General features: G+C 39.6%; 1 protein-coding gene across 3 annotated transcripts in view; it reads left to right on the forward strand.

Annotated features, from left to right (window-relative positions):
- Positions 1–2,992: 2,992 nt before the first annotated feature.
- Positions 2,993–19,958, forward strand: part of trim54 (tripartite motif containing 54) — an 80,387-nt gene continuing 63,421 nt past the window's right edge. For all 3 annotated transcript variants that reach the window (XR_009445694.1, XM_048531853.2, XM_059645470.1), the window contains exons 1-4: positions 2,993–3,266; positions 3,760–3,932; positions 10,343–10,514; positions 11,965–12,060. Coding sequence is in view for 2 of the 3 variants with exons in the window: in XM_048531853.2 (XP_048387810.1) it covers positions 3,099–3,266; positions 3,760–3,932; positions 10,343–10,514; positions 11,965–12,060 (609 nt within the window). In the remaining variant the exon portion in view is untranslated. The remainder of the gene's footprint in view (positions 3,267–3,759; positions 3,933–10,342; positions 10,515–11,964; positions 12,061–19,958) is intronic.

Below are 19,958 nucleotides of genomic sequence, written 5' to 3' on the forward strand. Positions count from 1 at the left end.
GAAGTGTTTAAGAAGATTTCTAAACAGGTTGATTAGAAAAATAAGTGAATTTTAAAAAGAAAGATTATCTAAATGATTAGAGATTACAGCGGTTTGCGATGCAGCGGGATTGGATATCCTAGTGCATGAATCACAAAAAGGTTAGTAATAGGTACAGCAAGTAACAAGGAAAGCTGATATAATAAAATCATTTATTGCAAGGGGAAATCAAATACAAGGTAGGGAGATTATACTTCAGGTATAAACACATTGGTGGCACAAAACTGATTAGAAGTGCAGCAACAAACAGTATCATGGCAGAGCTGTCACCTGCTAGTACACCTGGAATCACCCGTATGGACAGTATGTTCATTTCACAAAGGGCAGGAGTGTGCCATATAGGTTGTCAGAATAATCAATGATAGTTTTATCATTACCATTACCGAATCTAGCTTCCAATTTCAGATTTATTTGCTGAATTAATGTGAGTTGTGTGATTGTTACTTGGCCTTCAACTAATGCCTTTCTCTTTGGCAGAATGGCACTCACCCTGATCTTAACTGAGTTCATTCTGGTTTAGGTAAAACTCACGCCTTCAGTGAGCTTGCAACCTCTCAGCAGTCACCACTCTTTAGTGACATTTGACCATTCCTTGCACTGCTTCTTAGCGTCCACCTAACCCTTCTGATAAAAGGTCCAAGTAGTGATAGGTAACACAAGTAGACTCAGCTAGTACCTTAAGGCCTGCTCACCTCCTCATCACCCAGCTTTAAACAGTCATGAGAGTGAAGGCCTGTGATAGATTAGATTAGATTCCCTATCTACAGTGTGGAAACAGGCCCTTCGGCCCAACAAGTCCACACTGCCTCTTGGAGCATTCCACCCAGACACCCCCGAACACTATGGGCAATTTAGCGTGGCCGATGAACCTAGCCTGCACATCTTTGGACTGTGGGAGGAAACCGGAGCACCCGGAGGTAACCCACGCAGACACGGGAAGAATGTGCAAACTCCACACAGACAGTTACCCGAGGCTGGAATCGAACCCGGGTCCCTGGTGCTGTGAGACTGCCGTGCTAACCACTGAGCCACCATGCCGCCCCCATAGCAGTGTGCCTCTGATTTAAACAGCACTTAGTTACTAAAATTTAAGATTTAATGTACATTATTAAAGCAATTTAGGTTGAGCAAAGAATTTGCTTGAGAGAACCCCTTGAAAGAATAAAGAAATTGAGTTGTTTTGTCTTTAGCTAGTTAATTTGTTCAATTCAATACAATTTTCTCAAAATATGCATGAAGAGACTTATGGAACTTGTGTGGATATCCACTTTGTGTTTTTTAGAATTATATTGATATTTTCCAATTGTTGATTGTTTTCTCCACTCCCACTCCATTTATTTTATATAAATTCTCATTATTCAAGCTTTAATTATGATTTTCAAGATTTTTTGTTTATGAATCCAATATGAGTGAAATCCACTTCATTTATACATCCTTGACCAATTCTTCAGTTGATTTCATACCACATGCTGACCACAACTGTGGCAACAATAAAAAAGCCCCAAAGATCTATATCTAAGTTTTAGAATTAATTTTGAGGTCAGCCATCTGAAGCTTTAGCTCTGTTGCTGTCCACAGATGCTGCCAGACATTTTGAGTATTTTCACCATATTCTGCTTTTATGACTAATTTAGTAGTTGATGATCTAAACATCATTTACACCCTTCATGTAGAATTAATTATTTTCAAGGTCTATTTATGTGTTGTGTTTGCTGCTTTTGTCATGTCTAGAAATCATGAAAAAAGAGTTCTATCCCAATGAAGAATAAAGATGCTAAGTGAAGGATGAGACATCCATGACAAGAAATTTAGAGAGAGTATGCTTTTGGGGATGAACCTTGCAGTGGGATGCAAACCGACGCATGGAGGTGCACAGACAATGGATTGTTTGGAGCTTGGAGCGGAATTGGTATAGTTGTTGGACATGTGAAAGTCTCTGCACTGAGATTCTGCAATGTCATGTTTATTCATTGTTCATGTGACTGTATTGTCAATCCTTTAACCAGGTCTTATTTCGACTTACTCATTGAACACTGTAAAGTAATGCAGCTACTCTTTTTGTATTCCTTTTTTGTATCTAAGATTTATGCTGAGATATTTGTACCTAAGATGGTGCCATAAGAGGTGACATTGCCTAAGGAGACAGACCATAACAAAGAAATAGCTTATTTATATTTTTTAGAAATAATTGAGATTCTAACATAAATCCACAGAGCAGCTTAATATTGAGAAGACCAGCATGTCATTCCTCCTTAGATGCTACTTTCAGCTAAATACTTCTCAACATTTGCTAGGGACAACCATTCCTTTGTTTTGGCATAGCAGTCTGTCATGAAAAAGGAGTAGTTAACTACATTCTCGTGAAAGATGGTGGCACATTGCTTTGGTAGGTATAACATTTTTTCTCATTTTATATTTATATCCAACTTAATTGTGATCTTATCATTTGTGTTAATTGGAGATTTCAATTGCATTAGGCTGAGGATTGTATTTCCTAATTAACTAATCTGAAAACACTTCACTTGTTTTGTGCATCGATTATTCATGAAATCAGATTAAGTTGCAAAGTAAAGCAAAAATATATATATTCAACAGGAATATATTGCTGAGCATAAAAAGTGCTGTACACAGGATAACAGGTTGCATTGGATTTAATTTAAGGTTTTCAATTTGAAACTTTGTTCAGGGAGTTGATTTCAGAAACTTTTGAGTTGCATTCAGTTTTGTTTTAGTAATTTATATAATCAGTAGTTTACTACATGACTAAACATCATTTGACAAGGGAAAGAGCTGCCCAACAAATGGCTGTTCAAAATCTCAGTCTCACATTTCAGGAGATAAATATGGAGTGAGGAATGCAGAGCCCACAACTGTTAGTCCATGTGATTTGTTGGCTAAAAGAAAAGCAATACGATCCTCTGTGAAATGATTCTAAATTTAGCTGGCTGCCTAACAGTTGATGTTTCAGCGGAGAGCACAGGTTGGGAAAAACAGTGCCTTGAAGAGAGGGAAAAGGAAAATTCTATTTAACAGATTGAGTGAACCTCTTGATTTTGGGGATGAACCTTGCAGTAGGATTCAAACCAATGCTTGGAGGCGCACAGACAATGGACAGTTTGGAGAAACAACTTATTTGTCCTATTTGTCTGGAAATGTTCACAAAGCCAGTTGTGATTTTACCATGTCAACACAACTTGTGTAGAAAATGTGCCAATGACGTTTTCCAGGTAGGTGTTTCAGAACTTAGTGGCATTTTACCGTGGCATAGTTATTAACCTTAATGCACTATTAATAGTATTAACATTTTAAGTCCATGAAAACTATTCTTTAGAAGCATGCTCTTGATAAAATAGTTTTAATGTTTAGGCCTGTTTTTTACACATCAGATTGCTTGGAGTGCAGATTTACATGTGAAGGGATGTAGGGGAGGAGAAATGAGAAAGAAGAGTATGTCAGATCACAAATACAGTGGCGGCAGAAATTATGATCAAGTCCAGCTCATCTCTTTTTTTAATGATAAAACATCTTTCTCTTTGCCTGAGCTGTGGGTGATAACACTGGCGTTCAGCTGCATGGTTCTGTTGAAGCAAAAAAAAACAAAGAAGAATATCTACAAAAAGCGGAAGACTGACAAGAGGCAAAGGAATGTGAGTAACGCGTGGCGTAGCTGAATACTCTTTTAGGGCTGTTTGACACTTTTATTTGGTACATAATTCACAGGCTTCCAATCCATTCTGGCAGTCGAGAGGCTCCACAACAGTGCCTTCAGGGGGTCGCTTTCGCTGTCCTTCCTGCCGACATGAGGTAGTACTGGATCGCCATGGAGTTTATGGCCTGCAGAGAAATCTCTTGGTGGAAAATATCATTGATATCTACAAGCAAGAATCATCCAGGTTACGCAATGTGCTTTATTTATAGAGAAAGCTGAACCGAGAATGAGTGTGTTTAGTCAATGATCTGTAAACATAGAAGAACATTTTTATTATTTTATTCAAATAAAGTGGTCTTTACCACTTTCTCATAATCATTTACTTCTATATTGCTCTTTTGGCTGAGGTGAAAAAGAAGTATATTTTCTATCAGCCACGCTCAGGAATTAGTAAGTAAGAACAAACAATATCAAATCCTTTGGGAATACAGTAGAATGTTCCACAATGGGAATTCAAATAGTACTATGTAGGAAATGCTCACAATTTTCAAATTAAGAAAGTAACAAGGTTAAAGGAAGAGGAATGATGAGGTAAGTCGTACTACAGGGAACAGGGTCTGAAAAACCTGAAACTGCAGGATGAAAAGATGCAAATCCTTGTATTCCACTTGTTTGGGTTTTTGGGTACAAAATTCACATGGGCCGGTTTATGATCTTTGTCTTTTTTCAAGGATTCTTTAAGAGGTTTGCAACAAAGGAGGAACCTGTATGGATAATGCCCATGCTGTCTTTTTATTAGGACAATTCAAAACTACTCCTATTGCCTTAATAGGCCTATATGTTCCAACTTTAATTTTCAGTTTTCCTTTAATTGATGTTGTGGTTTCTGCTTTCAGTAACAAAGAATTCTAGTTCCAATGCCTTTTCTTTGAAGCACTAAATCAAAGCCTACTTAAGATTGGAGACCTGCGATTGATGGATAAAAAGAGGAAACTCTAACACCACTCATCTATTTTAGATAGAAATGCTATTTGTGAAATCCTCAAATGAGGTTGTTTGATGCCAACACATCTGCAAGACTTTCAGTTTGTATGACAGAGCATAATTCAAATGAAATCACTTTTATGACTTCCAATTGCATAGTCAGACTCATTCAAACAAATCACTAATGTAAACTATTTTAAATATAAAATCAAATTCTCAATGATAAAGTTATTTTACATTTCTGTTCAGAATCTTCTGGTCTCATTCAATTAGTCTATCTCAGTTGGGTTATTGTCTTTTCCAAATAACAATAATGGGTAAATAGTCTAATTGTTGACTGTTAAGAGAATTTAAACTTTGCCCTTCAGACAAGGACATGCAAATTGTATCGCAGTTAATGTTGTGCAGTCACTGTTGTAATTGGAGAAAACATGTCAACCAATTTATATACATTTAGGGTCCATGAACAATACTGACAATAATAGCAAGATAGTTTATTTCAGCAAGATAGTTTAAAGCTATGATTCACTGAACCAGATGCTTATCATTTACCATACTTGACCCAATGATAACTCTCCGAGATAGTTATTAGTCACATATTTTATCTTGATATGATCCCTCTACTATATTCATCTAAATTTTTGATTAATGTGCGACTGTTTTATTGACTAAAGTTTACGATTTACACAACGTTTAATAACTTTTAGTTAAAGTGACAATACACTTGTATAGTAATTTACATTGTGCAAGTGGCTACAAGTTCAGGATTATTTTATAAGCTCATCATTTTGTTTACTAAAACATTAACATTGGTGCTATCAATGCTTTTGATCTATTGTGTAGATCAGAGTTGTTGGTTGGTTTGCCGAGCTGACTGGTTTTTGTACAAATGTTTCATTCCCATTCTGGGTGACATTTTCAGTGCTGTCTAGCCTCCGCTGAAGTGCTAACGTTCTGTTCCATTTTAAATTTATATGGTCTGGTCTGTTATGGCGGGTGGTTCTGTTTCCAGTTTTGCTCCATCGTGGTATTAAGCTGGGGTCTATTTCAAGATGTTTATGTTGTTTATGGCACCGCCATTTTTGCATAGGTGTGTTCACCCATCTTGGGTCTTATAATGGAAGCAGTTATGCAAAGACTTGAACATGCAGATCCTCCCCCAGATCCAGCCTAAATTATTGGTTAACTGCATCAACGATACTTTCTTTATCATTAAATGAGCAAAGTTAGAAGAAACACATCAGCTTATTAATAACCTATTCACTGAGATCAAGAGGATCACCAAGGAAGAACAGAACAACAAACAACTCATGACTTGGACGAGGGGATTGAAGGATGGGTCAGCAAGTTTGCAGACGACACCAAGGTCGGAGGTGTCGTTGACAGTGTAGAGGGCTGTTGTAGGCTGCAGCGGGACATTGACAGGATGCAGAGATGGGCTGAGAGGTGGCAGATGGAGTTCAACCTGGATAAATGCGAGGTGATGCATTTTGGAAGGTCGAATTTGAAAGCTGAGTACAGGATTAAGGATAGGATTCTTGGCAGCGTGGAGGAACAGAGGGATCTTGGTGTGCAGATACATAGATCCCTTAAAATGGCCACCCAAGTGGACAGGGTTGTTAAGAAAGCATATGGTGTTTTGGCTTTCATTAACAGGGGGATTGAGTTTAAGAGTCGTGAGATCTTGTTGCAGCTCTATAAAACTTTGGTTAGACCGCACTTGGAATACTGCGTCCAGTTCTGGGCGCCCTATTTTCGGAAAGATGTGGATGCTTTGGAGAGGGTTCAGAGGAGGTTTACCAGGATGCTGCCTGGACTGGAGGGCTTATCTTATGAAGAGAGGTTGACTGAGCTCGGTCTCTTTTCATTGGAGAAAAGGAGGAGGAGAGGGGACCTAATTGAGGTATACAAGATAATGAGAGGCATAGATAGAGTTGATAGCCAGAGACTATTTCCCAGGGCAGAAATGGCTAGCACGAGGGGTCATAGTTTTAAGCTGGTTGGTGGAAAGTATAGAGGGGATGTCAGAGGCAGGTTCTTTACGCAGAGAGTTGTGAGAGCATGGAATGCGTTGCCAGCAGCAGTTGTGGAAGCAAGGTCATTGGGGTCATTTAAGAGACTGCTGGACATGTATATGGTCACAGAAATTTGAGGGTGCATACATGAGGATCAATGGTCGGCACAACATTGTGGGCTGAAGGGCCTGTTCTGTGCTGTACTGTTCTATGTTCTAACTCCTGTTTCTAGACATTATGGTGGAACTAGCAAGCACTGGTGAATTCCTTACCAGTGTATACTGAAAGATTATACACACAGACCAAATCCTGAATTACAACAGTAACCACCCCAGTATCAGCAAACAAAGCAACAAACTCTGTTTAAACAAATAACACACTGCAACACGCCAGAGATCTGCAAAAATGAAGAGGAACACACATAAAAAGTCTTTGTAAACAATGGGTGTCCTAGCAGCTTTATCCTTTGATGACTAGCAAATAAACAACATCAAGAAGCTACTATGCCCCAACACACTGGCCATCCTACCCATGTTCGGAACATATAGGAACTGACTACAAGACTCCTATGACCTTCATCATAGATCATAGAATCCCTACAGTGTTGAAACAGACCCTACAGCCCAAAAAGTCTACATCAACTCTTAGAGGACCCAACCAAACCCATTCCTCTATAACCCACCAAATCTACACATCCCTGAACACTACAGGCAATTTAGCATAGCCAATCCACCTAGCTTGCACATCTTTGGACTGTGGGAGGAAACCAGAGCACCTGGAGGAAACCCACACAGACACAGAGAGAATGTGCAAACTCAACACTGACAGTTGCCTGAGGGTGGAATCGAACCCAGGTCCTTGGTGCTGTGAGGCAGCAGTGCTAACCACTGTGCCACCCCAAAATTTGAATAATGATAGCATACAAACGAACAATCATACTTTGCCAGCTACTCTCAAAGATAAAAGGCCCCATACCCACAATGAGCAGCACAAGTGTACAAGAACAAAATGCCATGCAGCACCAGCAAGAAGCAATACATAGGACAGATGGGCAGGAACTCGCCACCAGGATCCATGAACACCAATTGCAGCAAAATGGCATGACAAACTCTCCCTCCTTTCTATTAACTCCGACAAAGAAGGATATTTAACTGAGACAACATAACAGTGCTGGGACAAACAAAACAAAGACAAGCATGGGAATTCTTGGAAGCCAATTGTTGAAAACCTGGTGCCATAAACAAACATGTTGAAATAGACCCCATCTACATACCACTATTGAGCAAAATCGGAGTCAGAACTACCCACCATGACAGACTAGACTATATCAATTCAGAACAGAACAGAATAATAGCATTTCAATGGAGACTAAATATCACTGAAGATGCCACCTAGAAGGGGACAAAGTATTTGCGTAAACAACCAACATCTCCAGCCACAACCCCCAAGCTACAAACCTTTCCGAAACATATAGATCAGGGTTGAAAAACTATACATGAAAATGCAATGGACAAAATAAATAATTTTCTTTGTAATGCACCAATTCTTTCTTTACGAATGCTAGTGTGTATGATGAACACTTCCACTCGGTAGTATTAAATAATCTGAAATGGGTGTGCGTCAGCTCAATGCTAACTACACTGCATTCAGCATTAATTTCAAATGTATTGGAATATATCCCACTGCAGAGTCTTTTTTTCTTTACTATTTTCCTTCCTCCAAAAGCCAATACAATCTGAATTAAGGGTGAATATTGACTTGCCCTCATTAGGAACTTTGTTGAGACTGTTTGGTTTGATTTCAGGTAGAACCCAAATAACAGATTATGTTATGTTATCACACTGGATTCAAATTTAAGGCTTAGTGTGTTGTGTCAATAAGTGATTTTTTTTTAAATGCAGTTCCAGTGGGCAGTGACTTCTAAGTTGTGACATAGTTGACCCAGATGCCACATTCATCACTTGTGATGAGACCAGTCAGGTACAATGGTTATAACTTTAGGTATGTAGAGTCATAAAGCTGTACAGTATAGAAATAGACCCTTCAGTTCAGCTTATCCATGCTGGCCAGATATCCTAAATTAATCTAGTCCCACTTGACAGCGTTTGGCCCATATCCCTCTAAACACATTTTTATAGGCCTTCCTATTGATATACCTAACCAGGTGCCTTTAGAATTTTGTAATTGTTCCAGCCTCCTTTACTTCCTCTGGCAGCTCATTCTATACATGCACCACCCTCTGCTTGAAAAATATGCCCTTTAGGTCCTTTTTGAATCTTTCACCTCTCACCGTAAGCCTATGACCTGCAGTTTTGGACTCCCCTACCCAAGAGAAAAGACTTCGACTATTCACTCTATCCATGCCCCCCATGATTTATAAACTTCTGTAAGGTCACCCTTCAGCCTCCGATGCTCCAGGAAAGATAGCCCCAGCATGTACCTGTAGCTCAAACCCTCCAAATCTTGCAACAGCCTTGTAAATCTTTTCTGAACCCTTTCAGTTTTCACAACATCTTTCCTATAGCAGGGAGACCAGAATTGAGTGCAGTATTCCAAAAGTGGCCAAACCCAATGTGCTGTATAGCTGCAACATGACCTCCCAACTCCTACACTGTATGATTTATAGTGTCTTCTTGTTGAAAAATGCATTAACTAAAAATCAGTTGACTGCTGGACAAAATGTACAACCCTGACACTTCGCTTTACAATTCTGTCCAAAAAAAAGTGTTTCTGCCATTTTTCTACTCAGAAATTAAACTGATTTATTTTCATAGAATCCCAACAGTGTGAAAAGAGGCCTGTCAGCCCATCGAGTCTGCACTGACCCTCAGAATAGCATCCCACCCAAACCGACCTCACCCCTGTTACTGCGCATGTGTGTTTTTTTAAACTTTGGTTAACCCATCTAACCTGCATATCTTTGGACTGTAGGAGGAAACCGGAGTACCCAAAAGAAACCCACTCAGGCATAGGGAGAATGTGCAAACTCCAGATAGTCACACAAGGCTGGAATCAAACCTGAGACCCTGTTGCCATGAAGCAGCGGTGCCAACCACCATGTTGCCCTTAATTTACTAAGCTTACTTTGTCCTTTTCCACAAAATTTATTTGAGACATTTTCATGTATATTGGAAGTGCTCTGTGTGTATGAAATGGCAATGGTTATGATTCTGATAAGATTGGAGGAAGTGATATTGGAGATCATTTTGAGTATTATTTCAGGAGGTGGTTGTTGGAGGATGGAGATGAAGGTGTGGAGGAGTGGGTGGAGTGTGTTGAGTTTATGGAGATTGGAATAGGGGTGGATCTGGGAGTTCATTGTTAAGGAAGAAGTGGCGATGGGGAATATGACGTAGTTGTGTTGGGGGCTGAGATTTCAGGGTTCAGGCTGGGCTTAAAGTCCAGGGTGAATTGAAGGTAGCTGGAGGCAGATATGTGTTGAAGGAGGTAAGAAAGGGGGTATGTTTGGGCCTGGTGGAGGTTGGGTCTGGGATGTATGCTGGGGCTGGAGGATGTGTTGACTTGGACATGTGTCACACCTGCATTGAAGTTTTCAGTCGGTGTTGGTGGAGGAGGTGCATTCGTTTCTAGAGAAATAGTTTACTTTCCAAAATTATGGTCATAGTGTTATTTTATAATAATTAATTTCTTTCAGGCCACTGCATACCAAATCTGACCAGCAGTTAATGTGTGAAGAGCATGAAGAGGAAAAGATTAATATTTACTGCCTGACTTGTGAGGCTCCAACTTGCTCAATGTGCAAAGTCTTTGGTGCTCACAAAGATTGTGAAGTGGCACCTCTCCAAAATGTCTACAAACGTCAAAAGGTATCTTAATAATATTTTCCTTGCATTTTAAAAATATGTATATTCCAAGGAAAAGCTAAGGGGAGGACGAGGCAGCCATCGCTGGCAAGGGAAGTCAGGGACAGCATAAAAGCAAAAGCAAAGGTATGCAATAGGGTGAAGATTAATCAGAAGCCAGAAGATTGGGAAGCCTTTAAATATCAGCAAAGGATAACTAAAAAAGCAATAAGAGGTGAGAACTTGAAATATAAGAATAAGCTTGTTAGTGGTGTAAAAGAAGATTGCAGAAGTTTTTTTTGGGTATCCAAAAGGTAAGAGAGAGGCATTGAACTACTAGAATGAGGCTGGAGAAGGAGTAATGGAGATCAAAGAAATAGAGGAGGAACTGAATATGTACTTTGCATCAGTTTTCACAGCAGAAGACACCAGCTCCATACCAGAACATTGAGAGGTGGCCATCACTAAGCAGAAGGTGCTGGGGAAACTGAAATATCTGAAGGTGGATAAATCACCTGGACCAGACCCTGAATTCTATACGAAATGGCTGGGGAGATTTGCAGAGGTGATAATTTTTCAGGAGTCACTAGAATCAGGGAAAGCCTCATAAGTTGAAAAATGACTAATGTTACACCCCTGTTTAAGAACGGAGGATGGTAGAAGACAGGAAACTATAGGTTGGTTAGCATGACCTCAGTTGTTGATAAGATTTTAGAGTCCACTATTAAGGATGAGATGGCAGTGTTCTTGGAATTACACAGTAAAATAAAGTTGAGTCAGCATGGTTTTGTCAAGGAGCGGTCATGCCTGAAAAATGTGTTAGAGTTCCTTGTCTAACTTACTTGTTACCTCCTGAAAGACGAACCTGTAGATGTGATCTATTTAAATTTCCAACAGGCCTTTGACAAGATTCTGCATGGGAGGCTGTTCAGTATGTCATGACCCATGGTGTCGAGGGGCAAGGTGCTGGCATGGATAAAGAATTGACTGATTGGCAGAAGGTAGAGAGTGAGAATAATGGGGTCTTTTTCAGGATGGCAGTGGTGACTAGTAGAGTTCTACAGGGGTCAGTGTTGGGACCACAATTATTCACGTTTTACTTGAATGATTTGGATGAAAAAACTGAGGACAGTGATGCTACATTTGCAGATGACACAAATATAGTTGGAGGAACAGGTGGTGTTATGGAAATCAGGAGGCTGCAGAAGGACTTTTCAGGCTAGGGGAGTGGGCAAAGAACTGACAGATGAAGTACGATCTTGGAAAGTGTGGGGCAATGCGCTTTGGTTGGAAGAAAGGAGGCATAGACTGTTTTCTAAATGGGGAATGGCTTTGGAAATCTGAAGCACAAAAGGACAGTAAGATCATCTGTTGCATTATCTGTAAGATTATTCAATTCGAAAAGAAGTGGATGTTTTGTTACTTTTGCTGACTAGAATAGCCTATACTGATGTCTCTTGCTATTATTTTATAGACTGAGCTCAGTGACGGTATTGCAATGCTGGTGGCAGGAAATGACAGAATCCAGGCAATCATTACTCAGCTGGAAGAGATTTGTAAAACGATTGAGGTAAGTCGACAGACAGCAATACATCATAACTAAAGATGTGAAATGATGACCCTTTGAGTTATCATCCAATTAATGCTCAAGAAGTGCCATCAATTAATAAAACTTCCAAGTGTGCAATAGTTGTCCACCCTGGTTCTTCCATCATCCCTGCATTTCCTAGTGTGTGATGGCTTCTTTTCCAGAAATTTCAAAATTCTCAAAACCTCAATATGGCCTTGCTCCTTCCTGTTCCTATAGCATGCTATAGTCCCATAGCCTTACAAGATTTTGGTTTTCTAACTTTTACACATGCCAAATTATGTTCACTTGACCAGTGGTTGCCATATTTTTAACTGCCTGGCCCCAAACCTCTGGAACTCCCTCTCATTGCTTCTGGAGCTCATGCTTCCTTAAAATTGTCTGTAAGGCCTATCTTTCCAGCCAAAATTTGATCATCTATACTTGTATCTCCTTATTTAGCTTAGTGTAAAATTTTGGTACCGAGATGCTTGATAATTTTTTTAAAAAATCATTCATGTGATGTGTGTTGTCACTTGCCAGGTCAGCATTTATTGCCTGATGTTAAAGCCACTAAACAAATGCAAGTTGCAGTATATTGTCATTGAATAAGGAATGATACTGTTTGAATTTGTCTCTACAATCATTTGGAAACTGAAAGTATTTAGATCAATTTATGAAAGGACAGATGAAAAGGAAATGGTGGCACAGTGGCATTGTGTTTAGCACTGCTGCCTTACAGCATCATGGATCTGGATTCAATCTCGGCTTTGGGTGACTGTATGGAGTTTGCATGTTCTCCCTACGTCTGCGTGTATCCCCCACAATCCAAAGTTTTGCTGGTTAGGTGGATTGGTCCTGCTAAATTGCCTGTAGTGTCCAGGGATGTGTAAGATTGGTATATTAGCTGTAGTAAATGCAAGGTTACAAGGATAGGATTGGGGGCTGGGTCAGATGGGATGCTCTTCGGAGTGCAGACATGAGGGGCAAATGGCCTCTTTCCATACTGTAGGGATTCTAAGAAAGAAAAGAAAGAAAAATGTCACATTGAGCACTGTACCTTTTTAAATTTGCCAAATCTGTTTAGTGTGTTATTTCATATGCTACTGAAAGTTTTATCAGTGCCTTGTAGGAGATATTCAGCAGTGCGGAATAAAGTTTTCCAGCATTGTAGGATTGCAGATGGAAGTTTACTTCATTGAACATGGAATGAGTTATTCTGTTTCCTCACATATTTTAGCAAAGCATGTCAAACACAAACCATTACAGACAAATCTAATTTTCTTCTCGTGCTAAAAAGCTGGAAGGTTCAAGGTACTGATATCTCAAAATCCTAACACAGGATTCTTAAATGTAGATTTTGACCCAAGGCTTTTCTGTGCCACATCCATAAATGAAAACTGACAACTTTTTCTTTCTATTTAGGGGTGTACTTTAAACAGATACAAATATTGCCTTTACTTTATTTTGCAAGTAATAGTTTGACAGCTTAAGTATGAAAAATGAAATTCAGCAGTGCGGAATAAAGTTTTCCAGCATTGTAGGATTGCAGATGGAAGTTTACTTCATTGAACATGGAATGAGTTATTCTGTTTCCTCACATATTTTAGCAAAGCATGTCAAACACAAACCATTACAGACAAATCTAATTTTCTTCTCGTGCTAAAAAGCTGGAAGGTTCAAGGTACTGATATCTCAAAATCCTAACACAGGATTCTTAAATGTAGATTTTGACCCAAGGCTTTTCTGTGCCACATCCATAAATGAAAACTGACAACTTTTTCTTTCTATTTAGGGGTGTACTTTAAACAGATACAAATATTGCCTTTACTTTATTTTGCAAGTAATAGTTTGACAGCTTAAGTATGAAAAATGAAAGCTTATTTTTGTTTATTTGTTGAAATAATCTAATTTCAAGGTCTACCAATGTTAGCTACTCTTTGAAGTGACAGGCTGAATGTTAGAAATACTTACGTAAGATATGTTCAAATTGTGTGTTCTTTCTGTTGATTGATATAGTATTTTTATTCAGAATGCAATATGGTTTAATGAATTTACTAATTGAAAAAGATGCCAGTCAGTAACTTAAGAGAATTATGCGTGAATGTTTGATGATGAATTCATTGAAACAGCAGATAATAGTAGAAAATTTATTGTATATTCTGAATAGGAATAGGATTCATTGATTTATTATTTAACAAAAGCTAATTTATAATTTACAGCAAATTAGCAGATTTGGTGTGTCAGTCGCACTTCTATTAATTTCAATATGTGTTTTGTAACTTTGTTCCTTTAACTAGAATCTTGCAATGTGACATTACATAAGATAATGATTCTGCAAGGTTTAAAGTTCATATTACATCGACCCAGCCATTCCACTGATGCGTAAAGAGTATTCATTGAAACCCTTAATTTCAGAGGGAGCAAATGTATCTATACCAGCTCCCCAAGGCCCTAGTAACTATTCCTGCTAAAATGTAATTATATTTATTGCTATCATTCAATAAACCTTCTCATTACCTACGATCTGTGGCACTTCTGTAGGCGCTCAACAATAGTGTTTCCTATCTGCTAATCACTTGATAGGTCCAAGACAGAGCAAAGACAAAGGAGGATTGGTGGCAGTGTACTGCTTCAATAACCCTTACCCAGCATCACATACTAACAGCATGTGGCTAACAGTAGAAGATGCTAGAGTGGTCATCTGGGAAAATACCACAGGGTGGTACCAATGTAGATCTGACCATTACTCCGGGGGAAGAAATTCGGAATATCCAGGGAAATAAAAATGTTCAACTAACTGAGTTTACCACTTTTGGAAGAAGAAATGACAACGTGTCAACAGCTGAAATGTTGAATTAGCTGAATTAGCAACAGAGAGAGAGCATCAGCCATGGCAGCAACAAAAAGTCAAGCTTGGTGACCTTTTGTTCAGCTTCATTGAGAAGCTGGTAGGAGACATGGGCAAGGTTTGGAAAAGAAAGAAAAATGTCACATTGAGCAAGTGAAGGCTTTAGGAGATGAAGTTAGAGATTTTTGTGGGAAAAGGGAATAACATTTTGAAAAATGACATAATGACTGGATAGGAAAGGCAAGGGAGTGTGAAATTAAGTTCTCAACATACAATGCCACCATTTGACATTTTGTTTCTGGCAGCAAAAGAAGAAGGGTGTAGTGGCAGGGCAGGGTTCATTTGGCTCCATGTTGGGCTTGGTGGTGAGGGAGAGGGCTCAAGTTCCAGAGCAGGGTCTGGTGGTAGGGAGAGAGGGCTTGGATCCAGTAGCAGTGGATGGCAGTAGCAGTCCCATGGGTGCTATATGGACAGGGAGGTGGTGGGTCCTGGGCACAGAGAGAAATATTGGGATCCAGGGCAGTATATTGAGTGGGTTGAACCAGTTGGGAGGATGTGGTCAGTTGAATTGTTACTCAGGAGTTAGACTTGGTATTTAATTTTTCCAGAATAACCACTTAACAGCTGTGGTAACCTCCAAATTTTCCACATTAAATGTTCTAGGCACAGGGGAATTGTTCAATAGAATTTTCAGTTTCCTGGACAATTCCTTCAGAGTCTGCTAAGATGGGAATTCCGCAGGGTCACCATGTGCAGCTCCCACCAACATGTCAGAAACGAATATCTGGCCATCAGAAAATCAGGACCAATGTTTTTTGCTCTTTTAAGCTGCATCATTTCCTGACAATAGTTTCCTGCTTATTCAATTTTTTCAAGATTGTACTCAATGTGAAAGCAATGGATTTAACAGGATACGCTGAGCGTAGAAGTAATCTCCTAGTTTGTATATAGAGCTTGTTAATCTGTTGTTTATATGAAATGCTGATCCACACATTGTAAGACTGGAGTCATTCCATTACTATTGTTATCTTGTGTTTGTGGTATTAGAGTAAAACACCTCTTTGGATATAGTCATTGAGGTCTTGGTTCAGTTTATACATGACCAACATATTCTCAAGTTTCCCTAAAATATGCAAATCTCAATGTAACAATTCAATCCAATGCCTTTGATTTGCCTGAGTACTAAGGATGATTAAAGAAATGCTTCTTGGTTACTATGTAAATGAACCAGATTTCATTTTTTTGTTAATTTAGTTAATTACAATATTGAAAGTCTAAACTTCTACATTTTGCCCCAAATCATGCTCTGAATTGTATGTAAGGAGAGATATTTAGAGGAGCATGTTCTCCCAGATCTGCAATGTAGTGTGCTACAAGTTTACAGCTTATAAACATCCCCTTGCAGTTCCTCAGATAACCAATTTGCAAACTTTTTGATGTTTACCAGGAGGAACTTATTGGTGGTTATACACCTTCTGCTGAAGTAAAGGAAGTTGATTGCAAGTTAGTTTAAAACCTTTTTATACCTTATCCAGTAGCAAACACAACCAAACCGATAGCATGAGAACAAATCTCAAACATACAGCAACATATAGTATAACTTCCTGTGTAATCTCAGAATTGTTGCAGCTTTGGAAGAGGCCATTTGCTCCATTATGTTTGCACCAGCTCTGCGAAAAATCATTTAACTTAGTGCTTTTCTCTCACTTTTTGTCAAGCAGGTAATAACCACTGTCAACAGTCATGAAAACCCATTGGGTTCACTATTAACCTTTAGGGAAGGAAAACTGTATCTTTATCTGGTCTGACCTACATGTGACTCCAGAACCACTGGTTGGTTCTTAACTGCCATCTGGGCAATTTAGGGTGAACAATAAATGCTGGCCTTGCCAGTAATACCTGCATCCATTTAATAATTTAAAAAAATCTCTGCATTGATCTTCATCTTCCACCTATCTGACCCTATCTTCCACTAACAGGCTACTAGATTAGGTGGGATTGAGGTTCACAAGGAAGAGGTATTAGAAATCCTTCAGAGGGTGAAGATAGATAAGTCCCCTGGGCCGGATGGGATTTATCCTCGGATCCTCTGAGAAGCCAGGGAGGAGATTGCTGAGCCTTTGGCATTGATCTTTAACTCGTCATTGTCTACAGGAATAGTGCCAGATGACTGGAGGGTAGCAAATGTGGTTCCCCTGTTCAAGAAGGGGAGTAGAGACAACCCTGGTAATTATAGACCAGTGAGCCTTACCTCAGTTGTTGGTAAAGTGTTGGAAAAGGTTATAAGGGATAGGATTTATAATCATCTAGAAAAGAATAAATTGATCAGGGATAGTCAGCACGGTTTTGTGAAGGGAAGGTCATGCCTCACAAACCTTATTGAGTTCTTTGAGAAGGTGACCAAACAGGTAGATGAGAGTAAACTGGTTGATGTGGTGTATATGGATTTTAGCAAGGCGTTCAATAAGGTTCCCCACAATAGGCTATTGTACAAAATTCGGAGGAATGGAATTGTGGGAGATATAGCAGTTTGGATCGGAAATTGGCTTGCTGAAAGAAAACAGAGGGTGGTAGTTGATGGGAAATGTTCATCCTGGAGACCAGTTACTAGTGGTGTACCGCAAGGGTCGGTGTTGGGTCCACTGTTGTTTGTCATTTTTATAAATGACCTGGATGAGGGCGTATAAGGATGGGTTAGTAAATTTGCAGACGACACTAAGGTCGGTGGAGTTCTGGATAGTAACGAAGGATGCTGTAGGTTGCAGAGAGACATAGATAAGCTGCAGAGCTGGGCTGAGAGTTGGCAAATGGAGTTTAATGCAGACAAGTGTGAGGTGATGCACTTTGGTAGGAGTAACCAGAAGGCAAAGTCCAGGGCTAATGGTAAGATTCTTAATAGTGTAGATGAGCAGAGAGATCTCGGTGTCCATGTACACAGATCCTTGAAAGTTGCCACCCAGGTTGACAGGGCTGTTAAGAAGGCATCCAGTGTTTTAGCTTTTATTAATAGAGGGATCGAGTTCAGAACCAAGAGGTTATGGTGAAGCTGTACAAAACTCTGGTGTGGCCGCACTTGGAGTATTGTGTACAGTTCTGGTCACCGCATTATAAGAAGGATGTGGAAGCTTTGGAAAGGGTGCAGAGGAGATTTACTGGAATGTTGCCTGGTATGGAGGGAAGGTCTTACGAGGAAAGGCTGAGGGACTTGAGGCTGTTTTCATTAGAGAGAATAAGGTTGAGAGGTGACTAAATTGAAACATATAAAATAATTGGAGGGTTAGATAGGGTGGATAGGGAGAGCCTTTTTCCTAGGATGGTGACAGCAAGTACAAGGGGGCATAGCTTTAAATTGAGGGGTGAAAGATATAGGACAGATGTCAAAGGTAGTTTCTTTACTCAGAGAGTAGTAAGGGAATGGAACGCTTTGCCTGCAACGATAGTAGATTTGCCAACTTTAGGTACATTTAAGTCATCATTGGATAAGCATATGGACGTACTTGGAATAGTGTAGGTTCGATGGGCTTGAAATCGGTATGACAGGTCGGCACAACATCGAGGGCCAAAGGGCCTGTACTGTGCAGTAATGTTCTATGTTCTATGTTCTAACTTGTCTGTGCCCTTTTGAAGTTCTACAATATCTGCATCATAGTTCACAATGTTTATTAATGTTATATCACCATGCAAGCTTTGCAAAAGATATACACTGAGGAAAAACAAGAGTCTCAACACTGACCCTGATGAATTATGCTGCAAATATTTCTCCAGCCTGAAAAAACATCTGTTAATCAATACTGATAGCAAAGTGTGGAGCTGGAGGATCACAGAGGCCAGGCAGCATCAGAGGAACAGTAAAGTTGACGTTTCCAGCTCCACGCTTTCCTGTTTCTCTGATGCTGCCTGGCTTGCTGTGTTCGTCCAGCACAACACTTTGCTATCTCTGACTCCAGCATCTGAAGTTCTTGCTATCTCAGTGATTTATTAGCCAATACGCTTTGTTTTTTGTCACTCAGCCAACGTAGAATCCGTTTTGCCACTGTCACTTTTATTCTATGCATTACAGCTCTCTTCACAAGTCTTTTTTGAAGCATTGCTTCGTGTGTTTTTTTTTAGAAATCTATGTACCTCACATTGACTGCATTGTCCTTAACATCCTTTTCTGTTACCTCTTCACAAAAACTCCAGCAAGTTAGTTAAACATGACTTTCTCTTAAGAACTTCTTGCTGACTTTCTTTAAGTAATCTTCATTTATTCATATGGCTATTAATCTACACCAATTAATTATTTCTAGAAGGTTCCCTACCACTGAAATGACTGGCTATACTTTCTGGGTTTTTCCTTAAACCTTCATTTACTTCCAACGTGGAAGTTTACTTGTTAAAGAGGGAAAAGGTGCAGGTTATCTGTGCATGTCAGAAAATGAGGTTTTGCCAAAGACTGCTCTGAGTGGACCATGGCAAAGACATGGTGTGAGTTGAGATGAACAGTGGAGAGAAATACTGCCACCTGTTGGCATAATGCTTGTAATTGTTCAGTCCACAAGCATTACCACTTCACCTAAGACAATCTTAAAAACTAACCAATGCTTCTGCAATTTCAGCTCTCATTTCTCTCAGTATCTTTGAATGTATATTATTGATTGTAGTGCTTAACTGACTTTAAATATAGACAGCTTAATTAATACCACCTCCATCACAATTCTAAATCTCTGAAGTGCCAAAATTGTCACACCTTTCATCATGGTTGGGTAAAGACAGGTTCAAATATTCCTTTAATATCTCAGCCATGTTGTCTGTTTTCACTTGTAATCCACATTTTAGTTCCTAGTTGACCGTGTTTAGACTTTGCACATCAAGCAGATGTTCACCTGCACATCTGCTAATGTGGTATACTGCATCCGTTTGTGACCTCCTCTACACTGGCGAAACCAAGCGGAGGCTTGGGGACCGCTTTGCAGAACACCTACGCTCGATTTGCAACAAAGAACAGCACCTCCCAGTCACGAACCATTTCAACTCCCCCTCCCGTTCCCCAGACGACATTTCCATCCTG

This window comes from Stegostoma tigrinum, chromosome 4 (assembly GCF_030684315.1).
Source record: "Stegostoma tigrinum isolate sSteTig4 chromosome 4, sSteTig4.hap1, whole genome shotgun sequence".
In the NCBI taxonomy this organism is placed as follows: Eukaryota; Metazoa; Chordata; class Chondrichthyes; order Orectolobiformes; family Stegostomatidae; genus Stegostoma; species Stegostoma tigrinum.